Below are 23,804 nucleotides of genomic sequence, written 5' to 3'. Positions count from 1 at the left end.
CCTCTCTCTCTCTGACCCTCCCCTGATCACACTATCTCTGTCTCTCAAAAATCAATAAAATGTTAAAAAATAAATAAATAAAACCTAGTAAAGCATAAATGCTGAGAACGTTTTATAAGTCTATTTGAGAAAATGCAAATCTACACCCTTTATTTCCAGGCATAAAATAAAACAGAGTTGTCTTAAGTTCCAACAAAGAGAAAGCCAAATTATGTCACTTACTAAATCTTATGGTACAGTTCCTTACCTGTTCCAAATCCTGCACCAAGTCCAGTTCCCAGAGTCCCAGGTCCTGGTTTACTTCCAAAAATACTACTCCCACTGGTATTTGTGCCGAAACCTAGAAGGACAAAAGAATGAGTGGTCTGTACTTTTAACACAACTCTCAATTTCCTGTGTAAGGGAATTTTTAAAAAGGCAGTCTGACTCTATGCTTTGTATCCTGTCAGTTAATAATATTCAGAAATCCTAAATGGTAGGCTAATTTAACCTTAAAATTTTTTTTTCATTTCAATGCCTGTAAAAAGATCTTCCTATTTACTTAATTATGCTTCAAACTTGAAACATTAAAGCAAAATGATTGTGCTTGAGCATATACATTCCCTTCATAAGACTGAAACCTATTTTTCATGTTTAAGTAATGGAAGAAAATGAATTCCCTCCAACTTTCACTAAAAATAAGACTGTCAGGGCACCCGCTGGCTCAGTTGGTAGAGCATGTGGCTCTTGATGTCAGGGTTTTGAGTTCGAGTCCCCTATTGGGTCTACAGATTATTTAAACAAACTTAAAAAAAATAAAACATATATTGAAAAAAATAAGACAGTCCACAAACACACTTTACTGAATCTAAAAGTTCTTGCTAACAGAAATTTACATATAAAAATTTCTGTAGTACCTTTGGTTTTGAACAGATGAATCCTGCATGGGCAGTAATGTGTGGCTGGCTGACCACACATGAGGAACTATAATGGTGTCATACTCAACTCAACTCACAGGAGCACTCAAGGACTCCGCTAGCTGATATTAAAAAGACTAGATAATGCATAAATAACTTTTCTTGGGTTGAACTGTTTCATTATCAGAGATGATGGATAACTAGTTATACCATCTTCCTTCACTATAACCAATCTTTTAGAGAAAATCCTATGATTCCCCTTGAAAACCCACAGGTTTCCCCAAAAGAAACCTGTACTGTGTTACTGCTATTATTTACCTACTGTTCAGATATGACCACAAAGTTTCTGTACTCCTTTTGGAGATAACTATCAATAAACAGCTAATGAACATAGCATTCATCTCTTGGTTTTCTTCATAAAGATTTTCTCTACACTCAACATGGGGCTCTAACTCACAACCCTGAAATAAGAATTGTATGCTCCACCAACTGAGCCAGCAAAGGACCCCTATCATTAATATCTTTTGATAAGAGGAAACAAAAATCAATCAAACCTCGTTCATGAAAAACTTCAAGTCTTTTTAAAGGGTATCATGGAGGGGAATAGCTCTAAGAAACAACAGTCTTAGTAAAGAATATCTTGGAAAATAAGACACTATCACCAACTAAGAATATTATACTTAGTCATGTCAATATTTGGATTATTATTTCAATAGAAAATGACCAAGAAAAAAGCTGAAGAATTTAAACAGTTTGAAAATATATTTCTAATGTCGTTTAGAAATACATGTGATTGGGGTACCTGAGTGGACCAGTTGGTTGAGCATCCAACTTGGGCTCAGGTCATAATCTTGCCGTTCATGAGTTCGAGCCCCATGTCAGGCTCTGTGCTGACAGCTCAAAGCCTGGAGCCTGCTTCAGATTCTGTGTCTCCCTTTGTCTCTGCCCCTCCCTGACTCATGCTCTTTCGCTCTCTCAAAATTAATATACATTTTTAAAAAAAGGAAAAAAAGAAATATATGTGATCAGGGGTGCCTGGGTGGCTCAATCAGTAAAGCATTTGATTCCTAAAATTTTGGCTCAAGTCATGATCTCATGATCAAGCCCCGTGTCGGGCCGTACACAGAGCCTGCTTGGGATTCTCTCTCCCTCTATTTCTGATCCTCCCTTGCTCAGGTGCTCTTTTTCTCAAAATAAAAAACTTTAAATGGCTTAGGTCATGATCTCACAGTTTGTGGGTTTGAGCCCCGCACTGGGTTCTGTGCTGAAAGCTCAGAGCCTGGAGCCTGTTTCAGATTCTTTGTCTCCCTCTCTCTCTCTACCCCTCCCTCGTTTGCATTCTTTCTCTGTCTCAAAAATAATCATTAAAAATAAAATGCATGTAATCTGACATAATCTAATACATTTAATTCATATATTCATTGAACTTTTCCTTCAATTGTGCTAATTAACAGCTATGCCACAAAACAGTACTGCTACTCAAGCACAATCAGTTTTTTTTTTTAAAGAGAAAAAAAGAAAAAAATGTTCTTGGAAATATTCATTTTTGTTTGGAGTTAAAGTTTAACCAGAAAGGATCTTCCATCCCCATAAACAGCAGAAAACAATATACTTGTGAACTACCTCAAACCCACACGAGGGAAGTAAGTCCCCACTTACACTGTTTATACCACACATTTCCTCAGATTCTTACTGACAAATGTTGATCAACTCTGTTATTTCGAAACAATTTTTAAATTAAAATTAAAGATGATTAATTAATGGTTAGTTAATTTACAACAAAGGAGCCAAGAATATACAATGGGGAAGGACAGTCTCTCTAATAAATGGTGCTAGGAAAACTGGACAGCAAAAGAATGAAACTGGACCACAATCTTACACCATACACAAAAATTAAATACTTTAGCTGCAAGACCTGAAAACATAAAACCCCTAGAAAACAATATAGGCTGTGAGCTCCTATGTAATATCTGTCGTGGCAATGAGTTTTTGGATGTGACACCAAAAGCAAGTGCAACAAAAGCAGAAATAAACAACTGGGACTGTATCAAACTCAAAAAGCTTCTGTACAACAAAGGAAATCATCAACAGAATGAAAAGGCAAGCTACTTAATGGGGGAAAATATTTTATATATATGTGTGTATATATATGTATACATATATGTGTATAAATAACTCATCACGATAGCAAAGAAATAATCTAATTTAAAAACGGGCAGAGGACCTGAATAGATATTTCTCCAAAGAAGACATACACATGGACCAAAGACATATGAAAAGATGCTCAGCATCATTAATCTTTAGGGAATGCAAATAAAAACCACAACAAGGGCTGCCTGGGTGGCTCAGGTAGTTAAGTATCCAACTCTTGGTTTCAGCTCAGGTCATGATCTTAAGATTTGTCAGTCTGAGCCCTGCATCGGGCTCTGCACTAATACCACAAGCCTACTTGGGATTCTCTCTCTCTTTCTCTCTGCCCCTCTCCCACTTGTGCGTGCATTCTCTCTCTTTCCAAATAAATAAAGGAATGTAAAACAACTTTTTATAGTAGCCAAAATACTCAAAACAGTCTAAGTATCCACTGATGGATAAATAGATAATGAAAGACATGGTATGTACATACAATGGAATATTATTCAGCCATAAAGGAGAATGAAACATTGCCATCTGTGACAAGGTGGATGGAATCTGAAAGCATTGTAGTACATGAAATAAGCCATTCAGAGAAAGACAAAACTGCATGATCTCAGTTATATGTGTAATCTCATAATACAAAAGATGAATTTATAGATACAGACAATAGATTTGCAGTTGCCAGAGGCAAGGAATGGGAGATGGGCAAAAAGGGTAAAAGGGGATCAAAAGGTACAACTTCCAGTTATAAAATAAATAACTCATGGGCATGTAATATATAGTATGGTGACTACAGTTAATTAATACTGTCTTGCATATGTGAAAGTTGCTAAACTAGTAGATCATAAATGTTCTCATAAAAAAGTGTAACTATGCATGGTGACAGATGTTAACTATTAACTAGACTTATTACAGTGATCATTTCACAATATATACAACTATCAAATCCTTATACCTGAAACTAATGTTATATTTCAACTGTACCTCAATTTTTAAAAATAAGCTCAAAAGAAAAGATATTTAAGTATTCAAATAGCTCCTGAACTGTCTACTTTACCATACAGCATGGAAGAATCACTGACATATTATTGCCCAGCATCATCTTATTATTACACAAAGAATTGACCCTTTTAAACTGTTGCTCTCACGTAGACATTCTGCCTGTAATTCCTCTCCTGAAACAATTCTATTCCTCCATTCATTCAGAAGTTCAGACTCTGTCTTACACTCACTCTTAAACTCATCCCTGCCAGGAATATTTACTAAGAAAATGGGCTGATGATTCTGAAGAATGACTTAAGGATCTTGCACCACCAACTGTAGCAGCAGGTACCACAGCTTTTTTTAGGCACCCCAACTTTTAACTCTGTGGATTAACCAGGATCAGAATGAAACAAAATCCCATAATGGATAATGTGTGATCAACAAAAATATAGCAACCCTCTAAATCCCTGTATAACCTTATTCCATTTCCATATGTTATATGCCTTATTTCCAAGTCAGAAGAATCTTCTGCCCACAAACTCAAAGCTGACAGCTTCCCAAGACACCAAGAGTATCAAAGAAAGCCTTACCTAGATCTGGATCCCTCAAGGGTAGTAATGGAAATTTAAATTCACCCAAGAGTAGAATAAAACTTGCTACCCTGCAACCCCCATCTGACCCAGAGGGAATCATTACTCTTAGGGCCCCATTTGTTCACCCCTTAAGTCATTTAACCAAGTTTTAGTGAGCACCAATGCTGTGCCAGGTCAACACTGGGGATTAAAAAAAAAAAAAAATTAGGACAATTCAGATTCATCATAAAAGCTAGTAAGGCATTTTAGATAAAAATGAAATCTTTCATTTTCAAACCACTGAACAGAAATATATATGTATTTATCCAACAAAAAAATCTCCAAACAGATCAGAAATCTGCAACCATGGAAGAATATCAAGTATATTTCAGAAGACCATCCCATTTCATCATTTTAGCCTATATAAGCAGATAAAAACAATGTTTCTGAACATGAAGCATGCTCCAAAAATCCATGTATTTTCAAAGGGAGGGAAAATAGGTTCTTGAGGGGTTAAAGGAATCATAGATATACAATGGTTTATGGCCCTTGAAAGGGCCACAGTACATAAACAGATACACAGTGCATATGTGGTATTAAAATCTTTTTAGGATGAGATGACTAAGAAACAACTGGTCTAGGGGTGCCTGGGTGGCTCCATTGGTTAAGCATCCAACTCTTGATCTCAGCTCACGGTTTGTGGGTTCAAGCTCAAACTCAGGACTGTGAAATCAAGAGTGGCATATTCTTCCAAATGAGCCAGACAAGTGCTCCACTGACCATGTCTTTTCACTCCTCTCCCACTAAGTATCCCCAGTGCCTAATGATGTTATCTGGTACATAAAATCCTTAACAGATATTTACACTATTATTTCTCTTGGTCATGAAATGAACTTATCTGATTTAACACAAATTATGTTAATAATTTGTTAAATTTTTGATTAAAAACTTACATAGTTACAGAAGACATTTAAAAGAACACAATATTCTATTAAACAAGTCTCATTTTTCCAGCATTATCTGTGAAAAGTAGTTTAGGGCTTTATTTTAATCATTATTCAATCTTATCTGTATTTTCTAAATTTTTTATAATGAACATGTATTCAAAACCAAACTTTTGCAGCTGAAGGAAACCTTAAACTTTTAATAAGTATTAAGAAATCTCAAAAAAAAAAAAATCAAAACAACAATGACAACAAAAACCATTAAATAAAACATCAAATGTGTACACTACTTCTCTATTTGAAATCTGGCCTAAAAGAATGTTATCTCAGGGGTTGAGGGTGGCTGAGTAGGTTAAGCATCGGACTCTTGGTTTTGGCTCTGGTCATGATCTCACAGTTTTGTGAGTTCAAGCCCTGTATCTGGCTCTGTGCTGGTAGCGCAGAGCCTGCTTGGGATTCTCTCTCTCCCTTTCTGCCTCTCCCCTGCTCGTGCTGTCTCTGTCTCTCTCAAAATGAATAAATTAAAAAAAAAAAAAAAAGGTGGGGGGACACCTGGGTGGCTCAGTCGGTAAGTGTCTGACTTCGGCTCAGGTTGTGATCTCACGGTTCGTGGGTTCAAGCCCCACATCAGACTCTGTGCTGACAGCTAGCTCAGAGCCTGGAGCCTGTCGTTACATTCTGTGTCTCCCCCTCTCTCTGACCTTCCCCTGCTCATGCTGCTGTCTCTCTCTCTCTCAAAAATAAATAAAAACATTAAAAAACTTAAAAAACAAACAAACAACAAGAATGTGTTATCTCAACTGAATGTGTTTCATTTATGATTTCTCAACTACTGGTAAGTTAATCCAAAGGAAATGTATTTCCTTATTTTGAAAAAATTCTATCTCCATTGGAGAAGCAACTTTCTACAAGGTAATACTGCATGTGCTGAATGGCTCATTTTATCCAAAGCAGGGAGTTAGGAGACTAATAATGAGATAAGGCAATTTATATGTCTTCTAAGTATGTCAACCCATGTCCATGATTTTAAACCTTTCCCTCTGGTACCTCACATCAAGCCACAGCTTACCTGAGAATATTTTAATATTCCCAATCATATGAATCAGGAGAGTGATGTGTGGTATAGTCAGTGTAACTTTAAAAGAGTCAAACCTGCTTTTTTATATGTACCAAAATTGGAAGTGTTTGTATTGGTTCCTAAAGTCAGGGTTGGTTTGTTACCAAAGAGCCCGCCACTGGTTGTACCAAATGAAGGAGCACTGGTTGTGCTGGTTCCAAATGTAGTAAGCTTGTTATTTCCAAACAGGGTCTAAAGAGAACAAAACACAGGAAAAATTTTAGTAGTATAAAAATACACTCCAAACAGTAAACAGAGGTTACCTCAAGTATAATGGATTGGGTTTGAGGTGAGAGAAGAACGTCATAACTTTTATGAAAAAGTAGGAGGAGGATGAATAAAGACTATAAAAAAAACACTAATCTGAGCAAGATGGACTTTACAGAGCATGCTTCTAGCCTGAGAAGTTAATGGCAACCCTTGAGCAAACACAATATTTCAGTGGGGCAAAGAAAATAATAAGGTAATCAAAAATATTTTTTACCTGGTAACAGAAATGTTCATGTTCATTTAATTTGCCAGCAGAAATAGTTACAATAAAAAATTTAAACATGCTAGAACATGGACGAGCCTTTAAAACATTATGCTAAGTAAAGGTGGTCACAAAAGACTACCTATTATGTGATTCCATGTATATGAAATGTCTAGACCAAATAAATCTGTAGACAGCAGGGTTGAGGTTAACTGGGGGGAAATGAAAAGTTACTATTAATGAGTATAGGTTTTTTTTTTATTACGGTGATGAGTATGTTCTAAAATTTACTATGGTGACAGTTCCACAATCTGTTGGTATACTAAAAACCACTCAATTATAAAGTGTAAAAGGGTGAGTTATATGGCGTATAGATTATATCTATATATAAAGTTAATAAGAACTTTTTGAAGCATTATATAATTTTCTCAATTTCTCATCTCAATTAGCTACCCTAAGAAAAGTTAAGAAATAAGAGATTTCAATTTCCCTGAAAATCATGTTTTGGGATTTTTCTTTCTTTTTCGTTTTTTAATTATTCACAACAACATGTTCAAAGCTTTTTTTTAATGGGTAAATAATACAGATTGTTTTATAACGATTCTCATATAGTTTAAGTAGCAATAAGAATTTACTATTATTTTTAGGTCAAGTGCACTCCTAAATAGTTGTTTACGTAAATGACTAAACAGGGAACATAATTCAGATAAGCCTCCAGCTGCATGAGAATCACGAGATTACCAACAACTTAGCAACTTGGAATTCTTAACTCTCAAATATCATACCAAAATATCATACCAACTTATCACCCCAGAGAATAGAGTATAGGAACTAAAAATTACCTCATTTAAAAATGAAAGCACTTCAATTTAGACTCAGTAATTTAACCAACTGGAGGAATGATACTGTGCTATCAGAAGTAAGGCACAGAAGAGACAAAGAAGTTTAAAAAAGAATTTACTTAAAAATTAACCGAATAAAGTTACCTATTTTTGTATCAAATAGTTTTTAATTACTATTCAGCATTAAGTCTTATACCCCAAAAAACCCCTAAAAAATAGTTAAATCTTTCTTAGAAATTCATTTAACAAATTTATACATTCTTCAAATTAGATCAACTGTAAAAACCCACCGAACCGACAGCACCAAATCCAGTATTGGGCTGCCCAAAGAGACCTGTTCCTGTTCCAAATGCTGTCCCAGTGCTGGTGTTTGTAGCTGTCCCAAAAAGACCTCCAGGCTGTGAGGCTTGGGTTACTCCAAATAAACCCTACAAAAGGTAATATACATTAAAAGATATCCGACAACAGTTTTAAGTCTTAGGTTAATAATAGTTGCCGTTTTTAAAAAATTTATAGGACACATATTATGCTAAATACATAAAGCATTTTCTTTCTTCACAACAACCCTGATGAGCAGGGCCATTAAAAACAAACAAACAAACAAACAAAAAACTCGAGAAAGTTAAAAAGTTGCCCAAGATGTCGGAGCTCCTGAGTGACAGGACCAGATATTCACATCCACATCTTAGCCCAATGAGTTCCAATGTCCTGCCCAGTGGAATAAGGCTTTATTCTAACTCTTACGTTCTAAGAAAGCAGGATTGTTAACACTAAAATCAAAATATGACAGAATGCTTCATTTTCAGAGTTATGCCAAAAGAACTAATCAATGCTTGAACCAGGCAACAGACTTTGAATAAAGAAACTGAAAACGATCAGCTGAAATTATCAATTTGGACAGAGAGGAGTGTAATGTTAAAAAGTCTTAATTTGAGATGAGAAACTATACTCATTAAAAATAAGCGAAGTTTATGTTATACAGTGTTAAAGAAGATATTTTATTCATGCATTAGTTAATTAGAGAACAATACTGCACTAATAAACTATTGCTGAAATGAGAATTCTGCAGTGATTTCATTCTTTTTGACTGCCAAGTAATGTTTCATTGTGTGTGTGTGTGTGTGTGTGTGTGTGTACACATCTTTTTTATCCATTCATCTGTCGATGGACATATGAGCTCTTTTCATACTTTGGCGGTTGTCAATAGCACTGCTATAAACATTGGGGTGTATGTGCCCCTTCAAAACAGCACACCTATACCCCTTGGGTAAATACCTAGTAGTGCAATTGCTAGGGTACTTCTATTTTTAATTTTTTGAGGAACCTCCATACTGTTTTCCAGAGTGGCTGCACCAGTTTGCATTCCCACCAGCAGTGCAAAAGAGATCCTTTCTCCACATCCTCACCAACATCCATTGTTGCCTGAGTTGCTGATGTTAGCCATTTTGACAGGTGTGAGGGGGTATCTCACTGCGGTTTTGATTTGTATTTCCCTGATGATGAGTGATGTTGAGCATTTTTTCATGTGTCTGTTCGCCATCTGGATGTCTTCTTTCGGGGATGTGTCTATTTATGTCTTTTGCTCATTTCTTCACTGGATTATTCATTTTTTGGGTATTGAGTTTGGTAAATTATAGAATTTGGATACTAACCCTTTTGGATACTAATGCCAATTGCATGCATCTTCTCCCATTCCATTGGAGGACTTTTAGTTTTGCTTATTGTTTCCTTTGCTGTGCAAAAGCTTTTTATTTTGATGAGGTCCCAATAGTTTATTTTTGTTTTGTTTCCCTTACCTCCGGAGATATGTTGAGTAAGAAATTGCTGCGGCCAAGGTCAAAGAAATTTTTGCCTGTTTTGTCCTCTAGGATTTTGATGGCTTCCTGTCTTACATTTAGGTCTTTCACCCATTTTGAGTCTATATTTGTGTATGGTGTAACAAACTGGTCGAGGTTCATTTTTCTGCATGTCGCTGTCCAGTTTTCCCTATACCATTTGCTGAAGAGACTGTCTTTATTCCACTGGATATTCTTTCCTGCTTTCTCAGCTTGGGTTCCTTCTATCTTTGTTGAGTGTCTTTATCATGAAAGGGTGGCAAATGCTTTTCCTGTGCCTACTGAAGTGATCATGTGGTTTTTATTATGTTGATTAATTTCCCTATGTTGAATCAACCTCCCAGAATAAATCCCACTTGGTAATGGTAATCATCTTTTTCATGTTGCTGAATTTGGTTTACCAGTATATGTAAGATTTTTGGGGCCTGAGGGGTACCTGGGTGGCTCAGTCAGTTAAGCATCCAACTTCGGCTCAGGACATGATCTTGCAGTTCGTGAGTTTGAGCCCCGCATAGGGCTCTGTGCTGACAGCTCAGAGCCTGGAGCCTGCTTTGGATTCTGTCTCCCTCTCTCTCTGCCCCTCTCCTGCTCACACTCTCTTTCTCTCTCAAAAAAAATGAATAAACATTAAAATTTTTAAGATTTTTGGGGTCTAGCTATAGTTGTTTTTTAATCAGGTAAAGTATTTCTAACTTAAAGGCCAGTTAAATTCTAAAAATTTTAATCAATAAACCATACCTCTAATTAACCTCAATTTTATTCCTCCCTAAGAGTCCTTAGAAATAAACTGGTAAAGGGGCGCCTGGGTGACTCAGTTGGTTAAGTATCTGACTCTTGATTTCAACTCAAGTCACGATCTCACAGTTTGTGACTTCAAGCCCCCAGGGTCAGGTTCCATGCTCACAGTACAGTGCCTGCTTTAGATTCTCTTTCTCCCTCTCTCTCTGCCTCTCCCCAGTGCACATGCACTCTCTCTCAAAATAAATAAATAAACTTAAAAAAATACAGAAACTGGTAATGACTCTAAGGACTTTCCCTTTTGCTTTTTGTACAGAAATAGCAATTATCCATTATGGCTCTCGGTTTTAATGTTCCCTTATTTATTTTAATGAACTATACATCTCTGCTTAAGGAAACAAGCTGAGTGAATATGCTGAAATATAGTCAGTAATTTATAAGTATTTTTTCCTATACTCCACAGAATGGATAAAGCCAATGTCCTAAGGTATAACCTTTAGTGGCCAATGCTAGCTCATGAAGCAGCTCCTAGTTATAAAGAAATATGCTTGGAAAGAATAAGTGACTTGCTCAACAGCCCCTCAATGAGAGGAGAGTAGAGCCTGGACTAGAATGTAGGTTTTAATTATTTACATTTTGCTCTTTCCTTTCTATATACCATCAAGAACTACAGTAGAGGTAGAACTCGCTACTTTACCATGATTAGAAGCCTCATTACTTAGCTCTCTGAATAAGACCTGGTATTAAAGACCTGTTTCCTTACCATGGTATTGGTGCTCGGCTGTCCTAACGTGCTGGTGTTACCAAAGGAAAAGCCAGTGTTCTGGGTGGTTGTGGCCTGGCCAAATGGTTTACTGAAGAGGCTGGAAGTCTGCTGATTCTGTTGGCCAAAGAGACCACCTGGATTTGTTCCAAATCCAGTTGTACCTTTCAAAAGAAAAGAAATAAAGTAAAAAATAAATGCAGAAAAAATAATCCCCCAAATCTCACTATTCAGTTACAACAGGAATACAACAGCATTAATACAATATGAATGCAACAGCATTAATATTCTTGATTACATAGCTAAATGATGTAGGAAAATTTCATTCACTACTCAAAATAGCCATTTAACTTCCCATCTTTTGTCACTTAAGTCTGGATTTAGTTCAGACTTCAATTCCTACAATAATACTCTGGCCCCAAGAACCCTGGCTGGGCTAAGTAACCTTTGTTTTTGAGTCCAAAACTTTCTTTCATGTACAAGAAAGCACACTACTCTCAAAATCTATACGTGTATTTTAACCTTGTTAGATTAAATTATTGAGAACAAAGGCTTTCTATTTCCAGTATAGGATACATTGTACTCGAGAATGAGTAAGTGGCTAAACTACATCACAGAATACCAAGACTGAAGTGAATGTTAAATGCCACTTAACCATGTATTTATCTGTATATTCATAGGTGTGCATAAATCTCTGTAAAAGGTCACAAAAAGTCTAACTTTTGCTTGTTTCTATGGAGGGAAAAGAGTAGTTAGGGGAAGCAAAGAAGATACATTTGGTTACAGACTTTGTTGTGTCTTATGAACTTTTTATCATATATATGTATTACCTGTACAAAAGTAATATTTTCATAAAGTAATTTAGCCATCATCGTAGACTTCCCTCTTTCACATCCCACATAAAAGCAGTCTATCAGCAAATCTCATCAGTTCTATAGTCAAACTAGGTCTAGAATCTGACATGTTTACCACCTCCATCTCCTCAGCCAAGTTACCACCATCTTTCATGTGGATGAAACAATAGCTTTTCTAATTCATTTGTTGTCACCCTTGCCCCCTTAACAATTTTTCTTTCTCTTGAATTTTTGAAGTTGAAACTCAATGTTATATTAATTGCAGGTGTACAACACAGTGATAAGTCTCTAAGTTATGTTATATTCACAAATGTAGCTACCAGAATCTAGTCTTAATATAGCAGCCTTCAGAAGATCCTTCACTCATAATCACGACTTCTCTTTCTCAAACTTCTAATGGCTTCCTAACTCAAATAAAAATTCAAATCTTGACAATGACCCACAATGTCCTATAAATTATAGTCCCTATATCCCTCAGTACTTTCCCCCCTTGATCCTCATCTCTTTGGAAAAAAACTCAGGGTTTTTAGAGTTACAGCTTTCTCTGGCTGGAATGCTGTCCCCCCAGAAATCTGTATAGCGTCGCCTTCTTTAGATATGTCACCTTCCAAACGTCACCTTATCAGTGAGGCCCTTTTTAACCATCTCCATTTATTGTATCTCTCTCCATCCCCACCCATGTATCAGACACTCTATCCTCCGACATCCCTGAATTATTTTTCTCCATAGCATTTACCAAAAAATGACACTTATGTTCTACTTTTAGTTGCCTGTCCCTCCTCAATATGATGCCAAATGCTTACTAGTTCCAAAGGCTGTTTTGTTCTGACCATAGGCAAAGCCTGAGTTAGTGGTAGAGGAGCTGAAGAGTCCTGTTGCACTGGAGGTGGCTGGAGAAGACCCAAACAAGCCAGCTGTGGTACCTGCTCCCACCTGGTTCTGCGGGCCTTTCCGGTTAGCCTGATAATCTTCTAAACGAAGTTCCTAGAGGAAGGGAAAGCATATTTCCAATCTTAATATGCAGCCAAAAAAACTTTTTTAGGAAACTAAATTACTTATATTTAGAATTCAATGTCCATGTTCACACAGGAACCATAACTAAAAAACAGAGAACTACAGAACATTAACTTATCACCATTACAGAAAAACACTTTCAACAGTGTAGAGTGGACACTAAAATCCATACCATCATTACTAAAACCGCAGGCCAAAGGACCAATCATATCTTAATTTTAATTTTCCTTTAGAAACAGCAATAGTTTTAGTACAATGCGATATAATAATTATATCTGCTCTCACCCCAAATATAAAAATTAGCTAGAGAGATCAAGGATTCTGGAATGGGATGAGGGGTTTCAGAAAATTTGGTAAAAAAGGGATAAAGTTTAACAGTTCTATCTCCCAAGTCAGGGTGTTTCTGTACACTCCAATACATCAAGTACAGTAAGGGATATAGAGGAAGCAACAGCTACAACTAGGGATGACACTCAAAATATAGAACACACTATCACGTTGTACTATGGATGGACTAACTATAACTTCATGCAACGCCACAGATAAATGTCATGATGTGGAAAAGCAGACTTAGTACATAATGTAAGATTCCATCTATATAAGGTTCAAAATGAGCAATACACGAGCAGTCACAATAGCAGTTAGCTTGGAATGGGTGGGGAGGTTGTGCCTAGGGAGACAGGGCACAGGCAGGACATCAGGAATGCTGGTAATGCTCAGTGACTTGACCTGGATCCTGGTACCACGGGTCTGTTCACTTGGTGAAAACTTACTATGTTGTACACTTATGACTTTGATGGGTTTATTCAAAACTTTGCATGAGTTTACTAAAGTCATATGGATGTCATGTACACACACATTGCCCAGGGTAATGTGGTATACAATCACAATGGTCTACTAACAGAACTATACCATTACAAACAAGCTGAATATTGCCCTTCCTAAAACAAGATATGTATAGATAATACATTAATTTTTAAAAATAATTTGGTTGTGGAGCACCTGGCTGGCTCAGTCAGTAGAGCATGGGCCTCTTGATCATGGTTGTGACTTCAAGCCCCACACTGGGTACAGAGCTTACTTAAAAAAATTTTGGTTAGGAGCGCCTGGGTGCCTTAGTCAGTTAAGCGTCCAGCTTTGGCTCAGGTCATGATCTCGCGGTTCATGGGTTCAAGCTCCGTGTCAGGCTCTGTGCTGACAGCTGGCTCAGAGCCTGGAGCCTGCTTCCAATTCTGTATCTCCCTCTCTTTCTGACCCTCCCCTGCACACACTGTCTCTCTCAAAAATAAATAAAAACCATAAAAAAAAAATTTGGTTCTAAGTCTTTTACATAAACCCAGTGTGAACCACTGATCCTAAAAATAATCAAAAACATTTGTAAAAGTTGCTTTCCAATAGAATAAGGTAAGGCTGATTTTCTGTATTGCACTTTACTGACCTCTAGAGACTTGCTTTCATATTCTTTCATAGCAGTTATACACTGGTGCTTGGTACTGATGTTAGTGCTAACGCCAGCTTTAACCATAGTATCTGTACCAGTTGGAGGCTGTAAAGGAAGATGAAGACAAATTTGAAAGTCTAAAGCAAATGTCTTAGTCCAAACTTTAAATCCTTACTCTCACAGACACAATTCTTCAACCACTAAACTCTACAGTATCTAGTCCTATCAGTCTTTTACTAAATGAGAATTTCAAGGGTGCTTAATTAAATACACTGCATTTCTGATCTCCCCTCTCCCTACAAGATTATCTAAATAAATCAATGTCAGTAATAGTTATCACAGACATTAAGCCCATAACCAAGCCAGTTAATTATATACTAAAATACACTTAATACTGTATGCATAAAGAAAACTTCATCCAATTTACCCAACATGTATTAAACCTAAATCTCTGAGTTCTATCTCCTACTCTGAAGTGTCTGCTTTACTTTATATATTTCTTTTTTCTTTCTTTCAAAGTGTCTGCTTTATAACTGTTGTTGCATTTAAGAAACATGGAAGCCTGGTTTCTTTTCCCCCTATAGCCTTATGAGGAAAAGGTACAATATATAACACCAAAGATTTCTACTTGTATTGTCAGCTTTCTCAATTATTACACTTTCCAGGAGATAACACACAGTATTTTTCCCTATCATTTATAAAATTTAGGTTTCTAAATTCAGTATTATGATTTTACCACCTTGCCTGAGAAATTCTTCATTTCCTGGAATAGTTTTAACAAGAAGTCAAGACCTACTTTCACCAGAATTTCTTTAGGCTAACTGTACCTACAGCCTATCCTAAGTATCTCCTAATCAGTCACATCAAATTGTATCTTACATCAAGTAATATTCCACACATTTTCACAAACAAATCTTCCATTCTAACCCTCTGTCCAAGTCTTCTTAAAAAAGTCATAGAAAACATAAACTCTATTGCCCCCTTTTGCCGCTTCATCAGCAAGTTTTATTTTTCATTGGTACACAGAATATTTATGAGTTACTCCATATACATCCTTAAAAGAGGCCATATTTTCAATAATAATGGTTGAGCATCCAACCATTCTTTTAGAGCCAAGTTATGAATGCAATAAATACAAGTTCAAACATCATTACTACCTATTATAATCAACCTTGTGATTGGAAAAAGGAGAAATTTCCTCATTCATTTTGCAAAGAGATATACAAATGGGAGAGTACTATATTCTACAAAGACTAGAAAAAAATACTTACATTAAACTTAATTGTAGTCCCAGTGGGAGCAGCTGTAAAACTACTTGGCCCAAAGAGAGAGCCAGATGTACTACCAAAAGGATTGGAGGTGGTATTTGTAGTACCAAAAAGTCCCCCACTGCTGGTACTTGTTCCAAAATCTGTAAATTTTAAAGAAAAATAAGATGGCAGCAGTTAAGAATTTAAGAATCTGTAAGACATCTTGAAATTGGGCTGTGGCACTATAGCAGCATTACTTTTATATCCTCATGTTTTCTCTTTCAAATTTCCCTAGAAAGTATCTTAAAACAGATATTTCATATAGACACAGACATAATTCTAGGCTCAAAACTCTGAAGTGAAACAAAATCTAAATCCCTCTGTCAGCTAAATGTCTATAAAGTTCTTTTTCGGTAAATTTGGAAGACAGGTGAAAAAAAAATAGTGCTCTATTTCATCATAAATTTTATTTCATTTCTCCTTTTTTGTAAAGACTACATGCTGAATGAACCTGTCTTTCTGAAAACATCACAAGAGACTTCAACAGGGGTCACAGCATGTTTTATTTACATAATACATACTACATTAATACAAACCCCTACACATAACTAAAAATTTCAAAACATAGAAATAGTTCTATTAGGGCAAACAGGTTAATATACAATTTTGCCCAGAAAAATAGTTTAGAAAAATTAGCAGGCATCTTGAACGTGTTACAGAATAAAGCCTCTGATTACATTACTTTTCCAAAAAGCTGAGTTTCAAAAAATTCCATAAAAGTGAATTTAACTGTTATCTAAGGAATATATTTTTCAAAGTAAGAGATATTATTTCTCAAGAAGTTATACAAAGGGTGCCAGAAACATCAGTAAACAATAAAATTATCTGCCAATATTTAATAGTAAGTCACATCCTAATTACCAATTTAAAAGGAATGTGATTTCTCATAGGCAAACTCTTCCCTAAAACCATGTCCTAATGTATGGTTTAAGGTAAATAGGCACATCTCTTTTGAATAAGCACTTCAGATTGCATTTTACATTATCATCATTAAGTATTTCAATACCCTACAACTTTCCCTTTGTGAAATACTGAAAGCTGGCTAACTTATTCATTCTGCTATACTTTTGTGCTAGGAATGCATCAACTCAAGAGCACACCTGTTCCACCAGTAGTGGCTCCCCCAAAGTATTTTGTGAAGTACCCCCAGGACACATTTAGACTTAAAGAGAAAGAAACCATCAATTAAAAACATCTGCCATGGCTACGGAATGGAAGAGTTACCATGTCATATCCAGTATTTTCACAAGTGAAACGAGGCAAGGAGATGCCTCTGAAGCACATTATGGCTGACTACATGCATTCCTCCTAGAAATTCTCCTGTCTTAACAACTATGACATCACTCTGACCTGGCTTTTCATACAATCTCTGGTCATTCTGTATCAGGAGACTCTTCTTTGCACACCCCTTTAAACAGTGCTTCTCAGATTTCCACTCTTGGGGAGATGCACCCACCTCCCTCATTTCCAGACTATTAAACTTTTCAATACATTTTAAGATTTCCTCTCCCCATGTTTTTGCCATCTAGTGGAGAAAGGACATAAATGAATACAGGCAAAAGAAGAAAGGGTATATTCAATAAGCAAATCAAACTGTTAGATGCAGAAGTCCAATGATGTCCTACTTACTTCCAAAGCCAGTTGGTTTATTTTGTGCAAAGGCATTGTTTTGGGATGAGAAGAGACTGGTCCCTGTACTTGCAGTTCCAAACAAGCTATTTGATGTTCCTGTTGATGTGCCAAACCCAAAGCCAGTGCTTGTGGAAGTAGCTGGCTGACTAAATGAATTAGTACCAAATAATCCTCCTGGAGAGACGGAGAAGGGGAAGAACAGTTAAATAGATGAACTGGAACCACTATAGGAAGTCCTGTATCAGTTATGAATAAACCAACTGTATTCTAAGTAAAATCCCTACCTGGTTTAGTCTGTGAATTTCCAAAGAGGCCTCCAGTATTGTTGCTAGAACCAAATGCAGAAGTTCCAAAAGCCCCTCCACTAGTAGTACCAAAACCAGTATCTGAAAAAGCAAAATCAGGGTCAAAACAAAATCTTAATTGGGTGACCCAATGAAAAAGGATTTTAATATTTCTTAACATTGTGTTTGAATAGGATCACCAGTCCTCTCTGAATATGATTTTTTCAAAAGTCCATCATACTAAAAATTACAGAGACTTAATATCAAGCCACAGACATTGTATTCATGGCCCCAGGTTAAAAAAAAAAGTGAGAGGTGTGACTTTTCAATAAAGTTATTTATAGATGTTGATGGGTTAAAAAAAAGTGCCAAATAAAACCAAAAGGAGTGCAAAGGTAACTAGTGATTATGAGCTACAGACAAAAGTAAAATCATCAGAATTAAGGTGTTCGATTCTCTCCAGTAACCATATGTTCCACAGTCACTGAGATGGATGTTCCTTATTTAGGGGAGCACTTCAGAATGACTTGGGAAGGGTTTTCGAAATGGACATGTTCAGGTTCCAACCTGAGATTCTAATTCCATAGTTTTAGGACAGAAAATATGTTCTTTAAGAAATAAACAACAAAAACAAAGGCGCTTGGGTGACTCAGTTACTTAAGTGTCCAACTTCAGCTCAGGTCATGATCTCATGTTTTGTGGGTTCTAGCCCCTCATCAGGCTCTAGAGCCTGCTTCAGATTCTGTGTCTCCCTCTCTCTCTGCCCTTCCCTTGCTTGCTCTCTCTCTCTCAAAACTGAATAAACATTAACAAAATTTTTTTAATAATTAAAATAAAATAAAATAAAATAAAATAAAAACCAAGGACCTAAGGGTGCCTAGGTGGCTCAGTCAGTTAAGCGTCACACTTTGGAGCACGTCATGATCTCACAGTTGGTGAGTTTCAGCCCCACACAGGGCTCTATGCTGGTGTGGAGCCTGCTTGGGATTCTCTTCCTCTCTCTGCCCCTTCCATACGCTCTCTCTCAAAATAAATAAATACACGTTTTAAAACAAGTGAACAAATAAAGTCAAGGACCTAGATGTACAGGGTATTTTAAGAAGAGGTCAGAAGAGAGTTGAAAACATTTTACTCTATTGTTATAATCCTCTCTAGTTAAGAGAAAGCTTCTGGGGATTTGCATTAAAACCTTCTGTTCAAATACTTCTCTCCCCTTAAAAAGAGAAAGATAAAAACAAGACAGGGGTGCATATGGGTCAGAGTGTCCAAGTCTTTTTTTTTTTAATTTTTTAAATGTTTTTTTATTTATTTTTGAGAGACAGAGAGATAGCATGAGCAGGGAGGGTCAGAGAGAGAGGGAGATACAGAATCTGAAGCAGGCTCCAGGCTCTGAGCTATCTATCAGCACAGAGCCCGACGCGAGGCTCGAACCCACAAACCGCGAGATCATGACCTGAGCCGAAGCTGGACCTTTAACCAACTGAGCCACCCAGGCGCCCCTAGTGTCCAAGTCTTGATTTCAGCTCAGGTCATGATCCCAGTGTTGTGAGACTGAGCCCTGTGTCAGATTCTCTCACCCTCTGCAGCTCTCCCCCATTCATGCACGCTCTCTCTCTTTAAAATAAATACAACGCAATAAAAAATAAGACTAGTAAAATGTTGACTGCTGAAGCTAGGAAATAAGTACACGAGAGTTCATTATACCATTCTTTCTACTTATGTAAGTATAAAATTTTTAATTACAAGTTCAAAAGTGACTAAGTATTGTACAGGCAACTAGTGTCATGTACAATACTGAGTGGAAGGGGAAGTGGACCTGAGGATGGCTGGTGGGGATTAGGGGCTTTGATATTTTAATAGTTTTGTCTCTGAATATTATTCATAGAGCAAATCTCAGAGCAGTTATTCAATAACTGCATTTTTTACTAAAATATAGATTATTTCCTCATCTGACAATCTTTAACACACTGTTAACTTTTTGCTACAAGAACCACCTAATAAAATATTTGAAATATAGGGTGTCAGGCTGCCTCTTCAGTACACGACTGAGCCACCCAGGCATCCCATAATTACCTTCTACTAATGATCAAAGAACCACAGAAACCTGAAACTTATTTCTATTTTCTTAAAAAATTTTAACAAGATCTTATCATCCAGTCATTAAAACAATTTTTTTTTAGTTTATTTGTTTTGAGAGAAAAAGAACAGGGGAGGGGCAGAGAAAGTGGAAGAGAAAAATCCCAAGCAGGCACCACCCTGTCAGTTTGGAGCCTGATTTGGGGCTCAAACTTACAAACTGTAGATCATGACCTGAGTGAAAATCAAGAGTCAGATGCTCAACCAACTGAGCCACCCAGAGGCTCCTGAGTCATTTTTTTAAAATAGAGGGGTGCATGGGTGGCTCAGTCGGTTAAGCATCCGACTTCGGCTCAGACCATGACCTCACGGTTCCTGAGTTTGAGCCCTACACCAGGTTCTGTGCTGACAGCTCAGAGCCTGGAGCCTGCTTCAGATTCTGTGTCTCCCTCTCTCTCTGTCCCTCTGCCGCTCACAATCCGTCTTTCTCCCTCTCAAAAATAAACATTAAAAAAAATGAGTAGTGGTAGGCATCTTTATTTCTGATTTCTTTTTTAAAATGTTTGTTTATTTTTGAGACAGAGAATATACGGGAGGGGCAGAGAAAGGGAGACAGAGGATCCAAAGCAGGCTCCGTCCTGACAGCAGAGAGCCCAGTGTGAGGCTTGAACCCACAAACTATGAGATGATCTGAGCCGAAAGTTGGACGCTTAACTGACTGAGCCACCAAGATTACCCTATCTGGTCATTTTTCAAAGAAAATTTGTTACAAAGACCAAAGTATGAATAAAATTCCTATCTAAAGCTATGTTTTTTTCTTTAATGTATCTAAGTTAAGTATAATTAACACACAATATGACCTTAGTTTCAGAGTTTCATTCCTTTCAGACTCTGTATTTAAGAGTAATTCTTTTGTCCCTTTTTTCTTTCTTCATTTGGTTTTTTGTTTCTTAAATTCCACATAGGTGTGAAATCAAATGGTATTTGTCTCTCCCTGATTTATTTCACTTAGCATTATACCCTCTAGGTCCATCTGTGTTGTTGCAATTGGCAAGATCTCATTCCTTTTTATGCCTACACTTGATCTTAGCCAAAAGGCCGAGAAGCGATCTTTTTTATGACTAATATTCCATTGTACATATACACCACATCTTTTTTCTCCATTCATTTATCAACAGACACTGGGTTGTTTCCATATCTTTGCTATTGTAAATAATGCTGCAATAAACAAAGGAGTAGATATATCTTCACAAATTGGTGTTCTGGTTTTCTTTGGGTGAAGACCCAGTAGTGGAATTACTGGATCTTAAGGTAATTTTATTTGTATTTTTTTCAGCAACTTCTCTACTGTTTTCCACTGTGTCTGCACATTTCACATTACCAACCACAGTGCACAAGGGTTCCTTTTCCTCCACATCCTCACCAACATTTGTTATATCTTGTGTTTTTTATTTCAGCCATCAGAATGGATTTGTTAATATGAATAGCTTACTATTTCCTCCGATTTTGTTCTTTTCTAAAACTTACTCTGCCCAAATGTTGAAGTTGTACCAAAGCCGCCAGTGCCACCCCCAAAGGGTGTTCCAAATGATTTATTAAACATCTTCAAAGTGAGTCTTTGCTTCAGATAGCTGAAAGAAGAAAAACATACTAATTTTTAAAGACCGCAGAATATAATTAATTCTTAAAAAAAAATATGTCATTTACAAGTTTAGGCCCATTCATACTATAGCATAATGTTCAATCTCATCAATATCCTAAACCTCTATAATGATAAAAGATCTTCTAAAAATGAGCTGAATTATCAGTATCACAATGTGAGATTAAATTTCACATCCCACCAATAATCAACCATCCCTTAAAACCAGGTTTTTAAATTTTTCTTAAAGCTCCCTTTTAAAGAAAAATTCAGGTCCACTATGCCAGATCTAGGAGGTTACACACAACACCTGTTAAAAATTACATGACATTCTGCCATCACAATCACCTGAGAAGTCAAAACGTTTTTCAGGGTTTATTTTCTATAGTTTGCATTGTAAAAATGTTTTTTGCCTTACTATGCATACTCCTCCTCCCATCTCCAAATCCCAGTCTGATCCCAGATCATTCTTTATGGTCCCCTACTTTTCTATCTCTGGAAAAATTATAGAAAATCTTTGGTGGAAATCCCATCTCATATGAATGATTCCCCTCCAGTAACTAAACTATGTACTTAATGAGTTGGGCCAAAGTGTTTCAACAAGTACAAAAGTTTGTTTTTTCTACCCTAGATTTGAATTAAAAAGACAAGTTAAAAGTATAGTTTATTCAAAAGTAAACACTGTCCCCCTCATAAATTTTCCTTAAACTTAAGATATCTGCTACCATTTACCTATAAGTAGACAAGAAAATACTGAGTAAACTATGTATTTTTAATATAAAAACTCAGAAAACAGTCAACTATGCTTATCTGGATTCTGTGACAGGTAGGATGATTTTTCTATTATATACACAAGATGGAACAGTTTTTTCTTCTAGTAAAATCATGCCTCATTCATAAAATAAAATTAAATACAACATTTGGAAGTGCTCCTCACAATGTTCCAGGGTCCCTATAGTACTTCTAGCTATTCCAACAACCGAAACATTTTGTACACAATGGAACAGATGAAGCAGTTCCTAAATACCTAATGGTTTTACAGAAATCAACATCTGTCCCCGAAACTCTCCCAGAAAAAAAATTCCAACACTTAGTTCTTTATCCCACATCCATCAATTTAATAACTCTGATTAAACAAAGATCAGTGAACCAGTGGTTCAAGAGAGCCACGTCAAAATTAGCTGACAAGCTTTTCAAAATCAACCCCCCAAGGCCCCATTCTAGAAATGAGGACCAAAATGTCCAGGGTTGGGATGTAGACATTTGTATTTTGAAAGGCTCAAGTGACTCTAATACATTCTAGTGGAACTAGAGGCTATATTTCATGTAATCATCATTTCTCTTTGAGTAAGGTGATCTGCTTGAAGTTTCCTGCCTTCTAAATTTAACAGGTGTCACAAAGTGACAGTTTGGGCCTTCAAGCGTTTTAACTGGTGACTCTCCTTTCCAGGGAAAATATTCTTGGAGCTTAGCAAAAGTCTAGACTTCTATGGGTCTATCTATATATTTGTTTTTCAACAGTTCATTTAGAATTGACAGCTGTGCTAAGGGATAAATGTCTGGACCATTTCATTTTGATCGCAATCTCTCTCATACTGTTGTCTTGAGTCAGAGCCCTGTACACTCACTTTACTGTATCTGTTGAATAAATTTTTTGACCCATCATCAGCACAGCAAAAACCATGAGCTGTAATAGTTATTACAATAATTTTGCCATCTATTTCTTTATTCACCCCACAGCCAGAAATCTCTTGTTCATGTAAATCTGACATCTTCCATACAGCAGACGTGTCAGGGTTCAAAAGCCAAGTAATAGTTTTCCTCTGTGACATTCATCCTTACATTGAAGATTTTAATGTTAATTTGGGTTTCAGTAGAACTGGATTCTACAGACCAAATCCACAGCTCTGTAACAATCAAAATTTGTTTTTAATAATCTCATCCTAACAAAAGCCTAGCCTCACATATATATTTCACAAAGGGATTTTAAGTAGTAATAAAATACCCTGGGAAACACCTCACAGTTTATAGGCTCTTATATATTATCTCAACAATCCTAATACGATGGTATTATGTATCACTACCTGTACTTTATTATTTTTTATTTATTTATTTTTTTTACATTTATTTATTTTTGAGAGAGAGAGCGTGAACAGGGGAGGGGCAGAGAGAGAAAGAGACACAGAATCTGAAGCAGGCTCTATGCTGTGAGCTAGCCTGGTTAGCACAGAGCCCGATGTGGAGCTCGAACCCATGAA

General features: G+C 36.5%; 1 protein-coding gene across 7 annotated transcripts in view; it reads right to left on the bottom strand.

The window, feature by feature from the left end:
• NUP98 (nucleoporin 98) overlaps positions 1-23,804 on the bottom strand; it is a 114,028-nt gene that overhangs the window by 78,287 nt on the left and 11,937 nt on the right. For 4 of the 7 annotated variants that reach the window (XM_029915340.1, XM_029915344.1, XM_029915339.1 and 1 more), the window contains 10 exons: positions 21,435-21,538; positions 17,832-17,933; positions 17,545-17,721; positions 15,877-16,016; positions 14,603-14,710; positions 12,954-13,134; positions 11,297-11,460; positions 8,251-8,388; positions 6,700-6,838; positions 248-340 (listed from right to left, as the gene is read on the bottom strand). In XM_029915340.1, the coding sequence (XP_029771200.1) occupies positions 248-340; positions 6,700-6,838; positions 8,251-8,388; positions 11,297-11,460; positions 12,954-13,134; positions 14,603-14,710; positions 15,877-16,016; positions 17,545-17,721; positions 17,832-17,933; positions 21,435-21,510 (1,318 nt within the window). In that variant the 5' untranslated portion in view covers positions 21,511-21,538. The remainder of the gene's footprint in view (positions 1-247; positions 341-6,699; positions 6,839-8,250; positions 8,389-11,296; positions 11,461-12,953; positions 13,135-14,602; positions 14,711-15,876; positions 16,017-17,544; positions 17,722-17,831; positions 17,934-21,434; positions 21,539-23,804) is intronic. The other 3 variants (XM_029915345.1, XM_029915342.1, XM_029915343.1) reach the window with 2 other exon arrangements.

The sequence above is a fragment of the Suricata suricatta genome, chromosome 11 (assembly GCF_006229205.1).
Source record: "Suricata suricatta isolate VVHF042 chromosome 11, meerkat_22Aug2017_6uvM2_HiC, whole genome shotgun sequence".
Classification (NCBI taxonomy): Eukaryota; Metazoa; Chordata; class Mammalia; order Carnivora; family Herpestidae; genus Suricata; species Suricata suricatta.
Note: the sequence above shows the minus strand (reverse complement) of the source record. Positions and strands in the feature narration are given on the sequence as shown.